The sequence below is a fragment of the Anopheles coustani genome, chromosome 3 (assembly GCF_943734705.1).
Source record: "Anopheles coustani chromosome 3, idAnoCousDA_361_x.2, whole genome shotgun sequence".
Lineage (NCBI taxonomy): Eukaryota > Metazoa > Arthropoda > Insecta > Diptera > Culicidae > Anopheles > Anopheles coustani.
The window spans coordinates 71,643,911-71,659,773 of record NC_071288.1 but is presented as its reverse complement, the minus strand read 5'-3'; the positions used below and the strand labels follow the sequence as shown (position 1 = coordinate 71,659,773).

Genomic DNA, 15,863 nt, shown 5'->3' with positions numbered 1-15,863 from the left:
GCCCGATGCGATACCGTTTTTTTTTTTTATTTACTCCCCGCATGCCATAATTTCAACCAAAACCCGTGGGAGCTACAAAAGGGTGTAGAATCGATGCCGAGAAAACAAACCAAACTGTCTGAAGCGTTTTCAAATCCCCTCCCCTCGCGGTGGCATGCGGGCGGGAAAGGGCTGGAGTGGTTAAGATGTTTTTCTTTTCCCGCGAACAGCGCGATCATGGGGCGATCTCTGCCCTGACAGGGGCGTTGTCGATGTTGAGTTGGTCGGATTTTTATTATTTTGCTCCCTTTGTCGGGAGGTGCAAGTGAAGGGATAATATGCAAATTATCGCTTGACGCTGTAAAACTGACGCACGGGAGAGAGAGTAAAAGACAAAGGCCCGGCTGGATGGAGTGGATTTTGAGGTCCAGTTTTATTGTTACTAATAACACAGTTGCATCCGGTGGTCCAGTTTATGGTCGCGCACAATAAGACGGGAAGCTGCGTTTTTTTCCGCTGTGCTTAATCACTTTAATGCTAGATGTCAAATTTTACTGCACGTAAAAGAGGGCTGTTCGGTGCGAGATGCGACTTCGATTGTTATTGAGCGTATTCGGTAGGGTTTTAACAAAATCTCACGGAGGTATTGTGTTCCTTCTCGTGCTCCATGACGTTCACCCGCGATCAACATTTCGAACCGTTGGCCAAGAATTTCGTTGATAAAATCAAACCACGGCCACAAATAAAGCCGTTACGAAACGGCGTGCAGATTTCCAGCGTCGATGTGATGCGATAAGGCTGTCTGAAGGGCTTTATTAAGACCTCGATATTCGTACGGTCCACGAACTCAGGACACACGGCGCTCGTTCGGAATGCGGCGAAAGGAAATAGGAAAGCAAACCGGCACGGGAATTAGACAGTCACGCTTGGAGCTTACGATTTCGCCAGCTTTCCGCACTCGCAACGAACCGAAATCAGCAAAGTGATTCATCCACCCGAACCGATAACTCGCTCGGTGGTTCGCTGTTTGACATTTGGTGTTGATGTTTAGTTCTCGCTCGCGCACGCCAAAGTGAAGGTTTGGCAAAAATTGGCCCAACCATCGAACATAAACGCACCGGAGCCGGGTTCGCTTCCTTTTCCTTTAGCCAAACATTTGAAAGCGATCGGTTTTTGGGAAAGGTAAAGCTTTGGCGTCGTGAAAAATGGGATATCGAGTGCAACTTACTAGCGCGCCTTTTTCCTTTCTCTAAACGGGTGTTCTGTTTTATTTTTGTTTTACTGTTCGTTTCCCCCATCTTCGATTTGCATCAGCAGCTACATCATGGTTCATCACTCACGACGCCAAATGTCAACAACCTAATTGAAAAGTAAACGTTAGCGCGAATTTCCAGTTTCACTTTCGGCGCTGGGAGCAGGATCTGAGGTTTGTTTCTCGTCTTTTGCTTCTTCTCTTGCATTGCGAACAAATTGTGTGGGTAACTGCACCTTTTTTGCAACCCATTTTGTCATCGTTACTGAAGACATGAGTTGCACGTCATAAATCACATATCAACAATATACGAGTATTTCTCAGCGTAGAATTGTACAGGAGGATTGAGGGTTCGTTTTGGAACCGGCGTTGAAATCTTTTGTAAATTGTTTGACTGCATGAAGAGCTGCTTAGAAATCGTTCAAAAAAAGAAAGGATCAAAATATTTCAACGACAGTGGTATTATTTAATCAAATTGTACGTTAACGTTTGCATTATAAAATTAGACAAATTTTCATCTGTGATAAGAAAAAAGTTACCCAAGCTAAATGAATGAAGTCTATTTTATTGTAAAGTTACATCTTTTAAGAACTTTAAAAAAATATTCCGACGGCCAGTAAGCCGGCCTTACGGTCCTTGGCCGAAACTTTAGCCATAGGTGACAAAAATAGTTGTGTAAGGATGTTTTTCAGTTGAGGTCACTTCTCGCCGTCTGGCTTTAAATAATCTTTCGTCACGTGGTCCGCAATAAATCCAGTATTATTTAAGGCGTTTTAACATACAATCAATGGTCAATTTAAAGGATACAGTTGTCAAACTTGTTCTTAATTAAACAGAAATGCTACTTTTTATTTTGCTGCTAACTGAAAGTTGCTAGCGTATTCCGTTTTTGCATGAAAATTAATTATATTTGTCTATTTTTTTAATGCAAACTTTTCGTAGTCTGAACAACATCCGACCGCTTTAGGGTGAACTCTAAGTTTAGCTCACGTGCAGCTACCACTTTCTGCTACCGGTCTTTGCCCGGAGGCTGCGGTTGCGTAAAACGGTTCGTTCCCCGCCGAAAAAGTTGGTTGCAGTTGTCTTCCTGCCACTGTCGTTCGGTTGGCCATGTTGGCCAACAAGACGTCCGAGCCTCGAGCAACCGCGCGCGCGTAGATTATTGGGCAATCGGATATGGTGGATTATTTGCATGCGCACCGTGCCCTGCAAATCTACCGTTTGCGAATGACGAATACCTTCATTTCCAGGTCAAATGTGAAACGTACGCAACGATTTATGGCGTTGTTAGCGATTGGGGAGCGATTTTTGCGCTGCTCTTCGGCAGGACACGGTGATTTTACCCACCCTCTGTTATTAGGTCACCCTGCAAGAGGCGAAGGGGGGAGGTGGTAAGATTTTGGGATGAAAACCGTCCCGGTCGAGAGGGTTTCATTTTTTGGTAGGCATGCGAAACCATAACAAATGGAACCTTTTTGCCGATCGGTGCTTTTCAGGCCCGGGAGATCGAGAGGGAAAGGGCTCGAAGGTGATGTAACGATCCTACGCGGGTGGCAGAGTCAAGCGCAAGGGGGAATGATTCTTGACAGGCGACAACACACTTCGAGTGCGAATGCGCCCAAAACCCAACCCAAACCCCAACTATGATTCACGCACGGAGCGGCGTATCGGCAAAATATCATTTTAAAAGTGAAACTGAATGATGAATGATCGCGAGCAACAAGACAGGGCTGACCACCGGCATATGGGGGTGTGTTTCACCAAAGGCAGAAAGAGAAGGACGCACACATTAAAAAAAAAATGGGAGTGAAAGCTACAGTAAACGATTGTTGCTTCATTTAATCTCGATCGATTGCCAATTATTGGAGGAAGAAATCGAAATAAGTGTTGATTAGGTAATTTTTAAATGATATTTTATTTCAACTCTACAAAGTTCCCTCAATATTCTCTTGTTTGCTATACTTAAATAACGAAAAAGAAACACCAAAACGAATTACAATAATTATAATAATCATTGTCTTCTTCTCATAATTTTCCTGGGGGAAACCACACTGACACATGAAAAATTATCCCTTGGCGCTACTAGTCAATTAAATAGATGAATGGGGTGAACCACTTCATGGCGTCTCTTTCAATTTCATCCCGATGTGTACATAATAATCATTCTCCTTTTAATTTCATGCAGCCCGCTTATCGATCCTTTAACTACTTTTACCACTTTACCGAAAATGGCAAGGGAGAAAAAAAAAACAAACCTCATTGATTTCTCAGATTACAAAAAAGCCCTCGAACACTCATAAATGGTGGGAAATTCCACCGCAAGGGTGGCTAAAAGCTGGAACAAGGTGAATTGACTAAGAGGCACAACAACAACAAGCGTCGGATCAAGTCAGTAGAGTAAAAAATCAAGCACGCAATTATTGCAATTTAACCGGTTCAAGTACGGAGAGAAAACAATTTTTGCCTCGCAAGAGTTCGTTACGTTAATATAATTTTTCATGTGGCTTATTAATTCACGATGTTATGGCATGAATATAATTTTTAATTTAATACCGCATCACAATTTTTACCCTCTTCCAAATATAAATTTTCATGTTTGAATTTTTAGACTTCAAGATTGTCCCAAAAGTTTCACATTTTATTTTTTACAATTGCGTAAAATCGTAAGTATTTGATAGATGTAGAAATAATACTAAGAGATAAATATAAAAAAAAACAAAAGGAATTGCTTGATAACGCTAAGGAACGATAAATTACTTAATTATATGCACTTACAATATTCATTATCGTAAAATCCTCTTAAAAAAATATACGAGTGACATTTGCCCTTACAGTTTATTTAATTCAGTTCAATATCCTTTTTTCCTTCATCTCGAAAGAAACTTTCGCTTTGATCTTTGTTTCCTACCGATTTGTAAAACGGGCAAAGAAAAACCCCTTTTCGATCCGATCGGCTTCGTTATGCCGTTATATCGATCGTGTCATTACCTCATTTACACCGACTGCTCTTTCGGCTGCGCGATCGAAAAGAAACCGATAAGGATATACGAATAAAGATCGTTCCAATCGAACCAAACACAGAGAAATTGGTAAAAACTTCTTCAGGCGCATTGTCGAGAAGAATGGAAATAAAAGAACATCCTCCCGACGGACGTTGGATAGCGGATTCTTTTATGTTGTGTTTCTTCGGAGGCACGGAGGAAAGTTTCAAGTTAAATGCACCGGGGCTGGTTGGTTGGAAAAGGGAAGAGCAAGCGTGAAAAAGAAAGGATCAAATGCGGATGTTGGAACCATTCCAAAATGAATTCCCCCTGGAGGGTTGCAACGGAGTGGAATGATGGAGAGGAAAAGGGGGCAAAACGTTGTTGCACAAGGCACCGTCCCTTCGGGTAAAAGGGCCCGCAACACACCGCACAGTTTCCACACACAAACACACACACACAAGGGGTGAAGCAAGGGCCACCCTATCGAGCTCCAAAGTGTGCGCCAGTGAAAGGGCCTTCCCTTTCGTCGGTTGGTCGGTCGGGGACTAGGGAGGGTGAGGGACAAAAAGGACACGGCGGTGCCGACGACGGTTGAGAGAACGAGGAGCATAAGTATGCTGCACCCCGCCCCGAACGGTGGGGGAGGGGGGAGGGCTGGTGATAGCGCGAAGCGTTTATATCAGGTTTGGAAAATGAAAGTAGTTCTACCTGTTTGCGCGTTTGGCGTGCGATCTGGCGTGCCAAGTGTCGCCACACATGCCTGTGTTATCGAAATGCCACATACACACACACACACGCATTCGTGCAGAAAAGTATGCGGGAATTATGAGGTGCCCGCGAAAGGTATTCGGTGCGGGACCTTTCTTTTCTGCTCGAACTCGCGACTCTTTTCGTTCTCTTCCACTTCGAGTTCAACGTAAAATCAAATGTTTCTTTCTGTGCTTGTCAAAACGAACCTGTTTAAAAAGGGCCGATTCAGGTTGTTCACCCGATTCTTCAAACGCACCTTACCAGGACGTTCTGGTGTTGTGTATAACATTAATCAATCCGGTTTGTGGATGGAAAAGAGGTCTAAGGCCTTCACATAAAATACCGTTTTGGAACTGTTAACTGCTTGTTACAGTTCAGAGGATTGTTAGAACAGAAGCTGATTCAAACAAAATAAAAATAAAGGGAACATCTCCCTCAGCTCTTTTATTTCTTTAACATTCAATCAAATTAATTTATCAACTCATTAGTTGAACTGCTTACTTTGTGTTTTGACGTCAATATACGGAGCGTTTGAAGTGTCGATGTTGCATTCATTGGATCATGTTAACCCTTCTAAGGAGCTGAATGCAATCTTCAAACCCAAGAAACGACGTAATCAAAATACTATAAAACCAACAAATCACTATGCGACACCGCAAACAGCTTGGGAAAACACTTTGAACAGCTACTCTCAGCGGTTTAAAGGGCGGTTTTTCATTTAAACTTTTTTCCTACGTGTTGTTCCCTTGTAGGGAGTTGATTTAAAAGCAGCAACAGGTGCGTGGCAAAAGGGCAACACTTTTATGCTAATGATGGTTCCCAAAAGGGTGTTTTGATGAACCCCTTCTATCGGGTGGCTAATTTCTTTTTTGTTTTTGTTTTTTTTTTGGTTTTATTCTCCATCAACACCGAGGGTAAAAGGCTAATCATGAACAATGCGAGGATTACATCCCACTTTTATTACGAATTCCGGCTAAATATCCCCCCTCCCACCCTGCGTATCACCGTTCGATAGGGCGCGTCCGCTGGGAATGTGGCTGCTGAGGGAATGCGTGCCAAGAATTATGCACGCCGAACAGCTCGAGAACGAAGAAAACCAGCTCATGTCTGCGCGAGGAAGACAAGCTGTACCGTTACGATGTGCCTTCGTTGAACGCAACTGTGGAGTAGGATTTTTGGTTTGTGTTTTTTTCTTCTCCGGTCTTTTGGTGTTGGTGCGTGACCCCGGTGCGTCCATATGGCCGCAACGGCTTAATCTTGCGGCCTTTTGTTTTAAGCGTCGTGCAAAAGCCTCAACCCGGACCGGGTTTCGCGTCGAGTAAATGAAAGTCATCATCATCCCATCAACCGGGGCGCTTACCTCCTCGGGCAGTTTTAAGGACCCGAAAAGGATCCGGGAGAGGCGGTGGCGTAAAACTGACGTAAATATAATGATATCACGCGTCATTCACAGCACGCACTTTCCAAAACATTTAAAAATCTACTTTACACCGAAGCTCTCACGCTGTGAAGCTCATTTAAATGCATCTCCGTACAGTTCGTTGGAGGTACTGTTGGACGTGAACCGTTTGAGACGCCGCCAGAAGTAGCTCAATTACGTTACGGAATGAGAAACCGCGGTTCGTCGCTTGCCGACTTTGTATTGATCACTGGCATTTTAAAGTTATGGAGCCGCCAAAGTTGATTGACGGTGTTTAGACATCGACATCGATAGCAAAAACTATATCTTTCCTTAAGGGTACGTGTGAATTCTGATGTCGCGATTTGTCATGTCTAATATACCGAACCCGATCGAGCTGTGGTGGACAATTATTTCCAACCCTACCTCTTCCCTCAAAGGCATTTTAATTGATCGTTCGCACCCTAAATAAACTTAATCCAACCGGTCGATCATCTGGAGGAAAGATTCCACAAAGCCGGGCGTACGCGTGCAGGAATGCGGGTGGCTTGCAGGATTTATTGGTCGACCCGGACGGAGCCGAAAGTCGAAGACAAATTGCAGCACGACTGGCGCCACCTGGACGGGGTGGCAAGGCAGGCAGAAGGTAACGGACGGGGGGTTAATGCAGCTGGCTCGGTAAGAAACCGTATTTGTCGAAGATCGACGTTCGAACATTTGTCTTCAAAGGGGGCTATGAAAAGTTCATTTCAGTGCATTTGAGTTGAGACGGTTTCCAAGCGAAAACCCCATATCGTCCGTACACTGAACGAGTCTTTTTATGTTACCTCAAAGACCCACTGTTCGAGGTTGATCGATACATTCGATATCACAATGATGTGTTTTGGAGTAACAGCTCGGCGCAATAAACACGAAATAAGGCGTATGGCACTGTGTGTGCGTGTGTGTGTGTATGTGGCAAATACAATAAACTGCTCAAAACAGCCTCGATGAATGAGCGTTGTTATTGCCACAGGACAAGCATTCGAGTACATCGCAACGTCATGCAAACTCCCATCCCGTGGTTGTTTACCACGGGTTCGTTTCCTGCGCACTCGCCGAAGTCACGTGGAAATATTTTTCGATCTCAAGATCAACCTCCCGCTTGCGCTCAGCAGTTGAATTATTTATATGGCGCTATTCAAACGCAAACCATTGTGGCTGCACTGGTCTCACGGGGAGAGAGGCAGGCTTGAAGAATAATTGAAAAGTAATGTTTCGCCAGAAGAGAACCTCCCGCCGTGCATTGTCCCGTCAAATAAAGCCTGTTTTGAATGGAAGAATCCATATTGATTCGGCAGTTATTTTTAACTCCCCCCTCAACGCATTTCTACACACATCTTTTTAATACTCCTTCCCCTGACTCGTTACAGAACCTGCAAGACTCCCTTAAGATGTCCAACTACCCGGACATCCAGGACTGGATGGATCCACACTCCAAGCTGCCACCGGTCATCCTCAACGACAAGCTGATGACCGACGCGATCATCGGGACGTGCATGCCGATCAAGACCGAGCACTCGTACAGCCTGAACTCGGACGGCGACTCGCTGCCCGACACGATTCCCGACTCGCCGCACAGTCTGCAGAACAAGATGGATGGTAAGCTAGAGGGCGTCCGGGATGTGGCCGTGTTTGTTGAAGCAGGTTGTTGTAGGCTTCCTGAAACTTGAGGTCTCACAGGGGTGATGATCATTTTACGTAACTCACCCCGTCGTTCACTCGCACTAAAAGCCATACGTAACGGTGGCATCGGCGGCAAGTGCACCACTTGGGTCAATATTGGAACTCCGGAGCAGACCGGAACAAATGGGTGAACTGTCAGCTGAGGGCGCAAGACTATCGGACTCCGACACCATGGTGTGCTAGGGTGATACTCATGCTGTGACAACTCAAGGCTCTGAACCCTCGAAGGACTGTGGGGCGGTTGGGGAAGTATGTTCTAGATCTTTTCCTGACACCTCTCGATAGTCGCCCAGTTCTTCCATACCTTGAGCACAATATTTGCCCAAGTGCTCGGCATGGAACCGGGCGTTGGAGGAACAGAAGTTTTAGAGAAGACCATTGGGAATCGAGTGGTGTAGTTGTAGCATGCATCGATCGATTGGAAAAATCCGCAACCTTGCACTTCAACCAACAGTAGTCTCGAAAGCTGACATTATCAGATACCTACCCTGCGGGCAGTTGGACTTCGAGCAAAACGTGTTCCGGCAACGAAACCACAGTCGAGCCAATGTTTAGCGCTAAAATGTCAGCTCATTTGTCTAAACTGAGTGAGGCCGAGTGTCGGGTGCTTCGTTTTGCAGATCAGCGCTAGCAAATTATGCGCCAGTCCGGTTAACACGACATTTCCGCCCGGCGTCTCGCGCGTGTGTGTGGTCTGCATGGCGTGCGCTCCATGCGATGGTGACGACGGTGGTACGCATTTATGGACCTCCGGAGCATGAATGCATGCTGCGGGTATCACCGGTTTGGACCCCTGGTGGTGTGCTTCCGTTCCAAGCCGGGACGAGCGTTGGAGGAAGCGAAGTTGCACTGGAAATCTAATCCGTTGCGCAGCCAGATCGACGCCCGATTGCGGTTATGCCGTGAGCTAATGCCTCTACGCACTGTGAGATCTTAGACTACGTGCTTCATGTTTGAAGTAGTTGAAAATTCAAAAGTATATTCTTGGCCGAAGATATGAAAAACAAACTTTCAGTTCTCATTCCTTCCCAACTGTTTACGTCAGTAAACCTTTGCATACAATCGGCCGCTCAAAATATGCACCTGAGTATACACACCACACACGTGCGGATGGAGGTCGCGTGGTCAGCACCCTGACGTCAATTAGATCTCCCGATCAAAACAAACCTAAACTCGCTTCAAAACATCGCTGTTGCAATTATTCATGAATGCCAAAGCTTACATTTGCAATTATTTTGTGTTCTTGTGTCTGATTGATATTGGTAATTTTTTTTAAATTCACCGACTATGCCTTGACACTAGAACCCAAACAGCGGTTTACTTAACCGTAACTCTATTTTTTATTTTAATATCTCGAAAATGGCTAAATAGTTTATGAAATAATCAAGACTTTGTAAAATCCAAAGCTACATCTAAAACTAAAATTACAGTTTTTCTGCATGACTAGTTTTGAGAACCAAGTTGACAACCCCTATCATTTTTTTTGCGGGCATATTGTTCGTTCTTTTTAAAACGCTTTGGCTTCTCTGTTTAGGATGAATCGACAAACAGCTGCTTTTTAGTATATTTGCAGATTTTAGGTAGTTTCGACTTTTTTAGTTTTTTGATACACTTCTTCATCATTCTTCACATCGTCCATTTTTGCTTTACACCAAGCTAGCAAAATGATGAAGAGTTGCATAAAATTTTTTAAAGCGTCAATTGATAGCTAAAAAATGTACTTAAAGTAACCGTTTATGGATTAAAAAATCTTTAAAAATAGAGAAGTTAAAGCGTCTTAAAAAGAGCGATCAAAATGGCCGCTAAAACCATTATCGCAAGATTCCAAAGTAATGTATTCTAGTGTTAAATTCAACTATCTGTTTGTATTGATTTCTCCCACAGTGCGATTACCATGGGCGAAATGAAACTGTTCCATTTCTTTCAAATCCCTCGGCTCTCCTATACCCACACCTCGGGGGAGATCCTGAGTATGTGAGATCGCCTATTTATTACCTTTCATTCGTTAGCCACCGCGTAAGCAAACCGTTAAATAGCATCAAGTAATCGTTAGACGCAGTGCGATTACAATTATTTAATAGCCAGTAAAGTCGTTCCCGGCACACACCGGGGTTAATAACGTTCGTGTAGCGACATATCGCCGCGTCTGTCGTAGACCCCCTCCGACGTTCGGCCGGTAGAGGGAGCGAAGTACCTTTTAAGACACTCGTTACTTTCTTTTTGCGGCAAAACCAGAGTTTCGCGTGGAGCATTGGATCAAACCTATAGGTGTTGGGATATTAAGCGGCTTCCATCTTGGCCAGATCTTCGTCATCCGAACGGAGACACGATCGTTGGCAACAATGTTGCTCCATGTGTATGATGTGCTGAATCGACTGCTGGATCACGTTCAATCGGGACTTGCCGAAACATTTAGTGCGGCTTCACCAGAGACTGTTGCGAGGAGATGTTAATTGAATGCGGTTTTGATCGGCTTTTGAAATCGGTTTGGAACATGGATCCGCGTGCAGAACGATCATCACGATGTGCCGTGCTCCATACGGTAAAGGGCCCGTTTCGTGGAGTTGTGAACTCCTGGGAACCTTCCCGGAGGGCGCCAGACATGCCAGCATCGATCGTGGGAGTATCTATCAGCAGCACGAGATCATCTCCAGGCTCTTCGCCGATCGATTTCTGCAGTGTTTTGGCAACGAGCGTTTCCCAGGTGACGTCGCTCTGCTTGTCCTTGGCTTCTGTCCCAGATATAGCTCTGCCATATTTTACTCTTTACGCCTCGGATGACTCACCGCTCCAAGCTTAACAGAGTCATAATGGGTAAGATAAACCGAGTAAACTAATGCGCCTTCGATCGATCGGCGAAAGGGTCGACAAACCCGTCTCCAGTTTGACGAATGGCACGCTGCTGGGACTCGCGCCGACTTCCAGAAGTTGTCGATGACTAAGATTGAGTCATTTAAACCGGCAATCGGCCAGCGCGATCGACAATCGAGTACACCTGGGGTCCGTGGGTCCGACTCCAAAGGACTGGAGACGTGTGGAAGGTCGCCTGAAAGGGGGAAAAAGAAGGAAAAACGGCTGAAAATAAGAGCCAGCCTCGCTTTCTGCTCTCCGGTGCACGGATTCGATCCGAAAGCTTGCTTTCCCGGGCAGCTCACCCGGTCAATATATCCATTCGCGCTCCGGACGTGATCAGTGTGACAAATTTGTACCCGTTCCCTGCCGACCTCCTTCCCTCTCTTTCTCTCGTGACTTTTGATCATCGAAACAAAATCGATCAGAAGAAGAAAGAAATCAAAAAACCACAAAGTAAGATATATCGCGTGCTCGAGTTGTATCGCTTCTCTCAACACTTAACTGGTTGTTTCTAGTTCTTTCCCATTTTGCGACTCCTTCCCCTTAGGCAACTCCCAAAAGAACGACGGTTGAAATGTCACCGAGGCGCACGGTTTTCGGTGCGAAAGTTGTCAGTAAATGTCATAATAGTTGCTAAACTTGTTCGACATCGGAACGTGAGAAATGTCGGCTGAGAGGAACAAACGATACGTGGAATGGGAATGGATTAACGATCGGGAGATTATTTACCTGAAGGTGTTTTTGTTTCTGTTTAGCGGGCGTTTTAACCCTCTTAAACAAAAAAAAATCATTAACACTATTGCAGGCAATGTGTGGCTTTTAAAACAATCAATTACGCTGTAAGACTAACCCATCTGCTTCGCCACTAAGAAACATTTAGGGTAACGTTTTGTGCAATCTTCCCGCAACGAACAGTTAAACAGTTTATAAGGCCATTTTCACACCAAACGAGATTTATTTTCCGCACATTACATCGCGATTAACTGTTGTGCTGGGAACCCGAGGCGGACGAAGAAAGCTCGCCAGCACGTCCGAACATCGATCCGGAAGTAGCGAACCATCCCATAACTCTCCGCTACCCATCATCATCATCATCATCAACTCCGGGTGCAACATCGTTGATCAATGAGTCTTAACATTCCGCTTTGGCGGGTTGGGTATGAGCATGGGGAAAACAAGAAGAAGAAGAAAAAGGCCGATAACACGTGCTCGGAATCCCACATCCGAGGTGTGATCGTCCATTTCGTGATCCGTTTCACATCGAATTGCCGCTTTTCGGGCTCTTTGCATCCTCTTCGGTTGGGAGGGTGGTGGCGGAGGCGGCGGGCCTTTGGCCTCTATGTGGGCCAATAATGGGGCCGAGTGACTAAATACCGCTACAATGTGTTGAAGCGTCTTCTCCCAGCCGGGTGTCTCATTTCCCATCCCTCTAGGGGGATTTTCGAACATTTTTGAACATTTTTAAATCAGAGTTGTTTCTGTTTTCGGTTTTGCACACAAATTGTCTTCTTTTGTATGAAAAAAGGGAAAAATAAGCTCAACACCGGTTCCAAAATAAGTCGTGAACAATCGGGTGACAAACTATCAGCGGAAGACTTGTGTCAAATTTCACCCCGCCACTTATCACGATGCAGCTTTTTCTGGTGTGTTTTTCTTTTTTCCAGGCACGCATCAGCTGGAAGTAGCGTGGAATTGTTTATGACTTTGATAAGACATATTTTAACCAGGTGTTATTTGTTTCTTCATACACACATCATTATTGCCATTGCTGTGATTTGTGCCATAGTAACTTTGTGGTTCGTTTTGTTTAGTTTAGTTTATTGTTTCTTTTTTTTAACTTTTTTTTTGTATTTTTCAATTGTATAGTATACTATCGTTTTGCTATAAAGTGTGTTTTTGGCTATTTTTTGTTTGCTAATTCTAAGCCTATCCTATTTTAAATTTATATTTACAAGCTTTTCATTTACTATCCTGTTTTTTATATGGTTTGTGCTTGATTACAATCCATTTAAGATATGTGAAATAATTTTAAAATTTTGTAAGTGATGACGCGTAGAGGTTAAATGTGTCTGCTGATTTTTCTTACTAGTATTAAGCATTTTTCAGCTACAGATCATCAGTTCATAACACTAGAAGGGCTTGTATAATGTTGTTAAAAAAATATGTCAATTTGACACATTCCACAAATGTTGTGCAAAGTAAAATGAACGCGTTAATCCCTCAAAGCAGAACGAGGAAAACCCAAGCTGGCTGCAAGCAACAAGAAGACATACGACAAAATGCTCGAAACGGTGCAAAATGTGAAACCGATTTGCATCGATGCGTGAACCGCCTTTTGCTGTGCGCGGTTATGCAGTTTACTGACGTTTTATTCTTTTCTGCAATTGTTTTTTTGCTGCTGTTTGTTCATGTGGCCCCACATAACGCCACTGCAATTAAAAAAGCGAGTTCTGGCCAAGACGCGAAACCCGTCCAATCACCCCGAAGCCAAAAGTGAAAACAATAAAATTTTCGACGAGATTGCATAACTTATTCGCGAATTTGTTCCACGCCACCCCCCATCCCGCTGCCCTCGCGCAGGGAGGGTTTACCCTGTCACATGCTCGAATTATGCTGACCTTAGTGCGGAGCTGCTTTTCGCTGGTTCGGCCGACAAAAGAACAGACAAGTAAAACTTGTTTCCTCGCCAGCGAAATTTGTCCACTTGCTGTCGGTGAACGCAATGTAAATTGTATTATTTTTTCTTCCTTCCCGCCAACCCTCAGCCTCTCCCCAACGTTCTTATCACGGGGTTGGAATATTTTCTTCTTGCCCAAAATCCGTTCGTTTTGCGTAATGGTTTTGGTTTGCCCAAGTTGTTTTTTTTTCTCTCCATTTTCTTGTTTTGTTTTGTATAGCTCACGTGGGTATTAACAAAAAAATTATTTCCCATTTGTTTGCCGTTCGCCGCTGCCAGAACCGGATATTTTAATGGCTTGGCAAATATGTTAATGAAGTTGAGCGTAGCTTTTTGAGATTTCGAATGCTCTCTTCTGTACCGTCCCCCCCTCTCAGGCGTCCCTTTTCCCCCCTAAACCAAAGAGCCCTTGACCAATGTTGCAGAAGCGGCATTTGATGTGAACTTTTAAAATGCAGAAAGCTTGAAAATGTTTTGGCGGGCAGCAATAAAAGTTGAAAGCAATCTACAAAAGAAAGAAAAACAACTAGAAGCGACAAAAAAACAAAAAAACCTCCCCACATGCGATCAACCGATCAGCGCGCGTTGATAGCCGATCGGTTTTTGGCGATACTTTTCGAAGATTCCACCCATTGGGCCGTCGTTTTGTTGCCCCCCGAAGAAACACATTTAGAGCAACGGTTCGCTCAATTGACAGTTTTATTGCGAATCTTTATGCTGATCGGCTTTTTTTTCGCCGTTTGATTGTGTTGTGGGTTTACTTCTTTCGGGCCATTTCCGCATTTTATGGAGGAGTCCACTGGAGAGGAATGGCCTGAACTGGGCGAAAAAGGTAGTACAGTTATGCAACGATCATTAGCCTTGCGTTAGGGCGTGCTTGAACGTTTTACTGTTCTTTTGGTTTAGCCGGTATTTGCGGTGTGATTGAAGAACTATTTTATTTCAAGTGATTTTAACATTCCTTTGGATAATTGTTTTTTTAATGATTTTATTTCATTATTTATATTAATTTTGTTTGTTTGTTTGTTTATTTGTTTGTTAATTGTCTTTCGAATTGGTTCTCTCTTTTGTTTTAGTTGTAAAATAATGCTTCTTTTAATGAACTTTACACATCTCGAGCCGCTTTTTAATGTTTCTTTGTTCTCTCGCTTCCTTTAATGTTTCCAAAGTGACAGTCAATTGGGAAATTCAATTCACTTCCATTCTTCTTGCTCATAAAGTGAGGCTTTTCTCTTTTGAATCGTTGGTTGGCTAGTGTTGATGTGCGGGAAGAACAAGTTTCTTTCTTCTCCCGCTCCTAGATTACCTGATGGCACCGCCTTCTTGGCCTCTGCTTGAGAAGATATTATTTTTAACTATTCTTTACTTTGACTTTCGTGCCCCTCGGCACGGTTTGTCGTCTCCCGTGACGCTTACATTCTGTACTTCTCACCGTACACACACTTTTCACGTAGAACCGAAACGTAGAAATCTCTTGCCCGAAGGGTTTAAGCAACGTCTAGCCAAATATTGCAGCACCTGGATCGTTTCCCAAGCCGCTCTTACGCTTTTACCGGGTTCGATGGGAGAAAGCTCTCCCCGGTGGAAGTAATAGTAAACACGAAACTAACGCCATTCACTTTGACGACGACGATGACAAAGACGATGGGGCGAACGACGGTTGATGGCTGTTGCGCTTGAAAAAACAATTGACATAATTTCTGCGCTTTCTTCCCAGGTATTCGTTTTCATCCCGTGGCCCGCGCGGATTGCCTTTTCCCACACCCTGAGAACACCCAGTGTCTTTGCGCCTACATCGCATCTATTTCACTCCACTCTCCCGGAGGCCGACACATTTAACCGGTGGGTTTTCCCCGCCCGGTGCACGAACGTCGTTCTCGAGGTCGCTTCGAGTGATGCTGAATGAAATTTCATTCATTGAACAAATGGCACAACCACTCCGACTCCACTGCCGACGGATGGAGGATCCATTTCAGCGCGAGCGATCTCTCGGAATGGCTTTTCCTCGCGTGCGCTCGTTTCGATCGGCGGTTCGTAGGCAAACCTCTTTTTCTCCTCTCCAAAACCGATTGCTACGAGTGCTATCTGATCTACGATCGGAATCTCGTCGCACGCTCTTCGGAAGGTTTTTGCGAATCGTGATCGCGATTGCGCGCCAATTCGTGCGCGCAGGTTCGTCGCTTGCGCTCGCATACTCCCCCCGGAGGCAAGGTAACTTCATCGGGCCCAGACGACGAACCCTTC

The 15,863-nt window shown here is 44.6% G+C and overlaps 1 protein-coding gene across 1 annotated transcript in view; it reads left to right on the top strand.

Moving 5' to 3' along the window:
- The window catches only part of LOC131267965 (cyclic AMP response element-binding protein A), a 111,984-nt gene that overhangs the window by 84,330 nt on the left and 11,791 nt on the right, over positions 1-15,863 (top strand). The window contains exon 2 of the mRNA XM_058270788.1: positions 7,777-8,005. Within this exon, the coding sequence (XP_058126771.1) occupies positions 7,777-8,005 (229 nt within the window). The remainder of the gene's footprint in view (positions 1-7,776; positions 8,006-15,863) is intronic.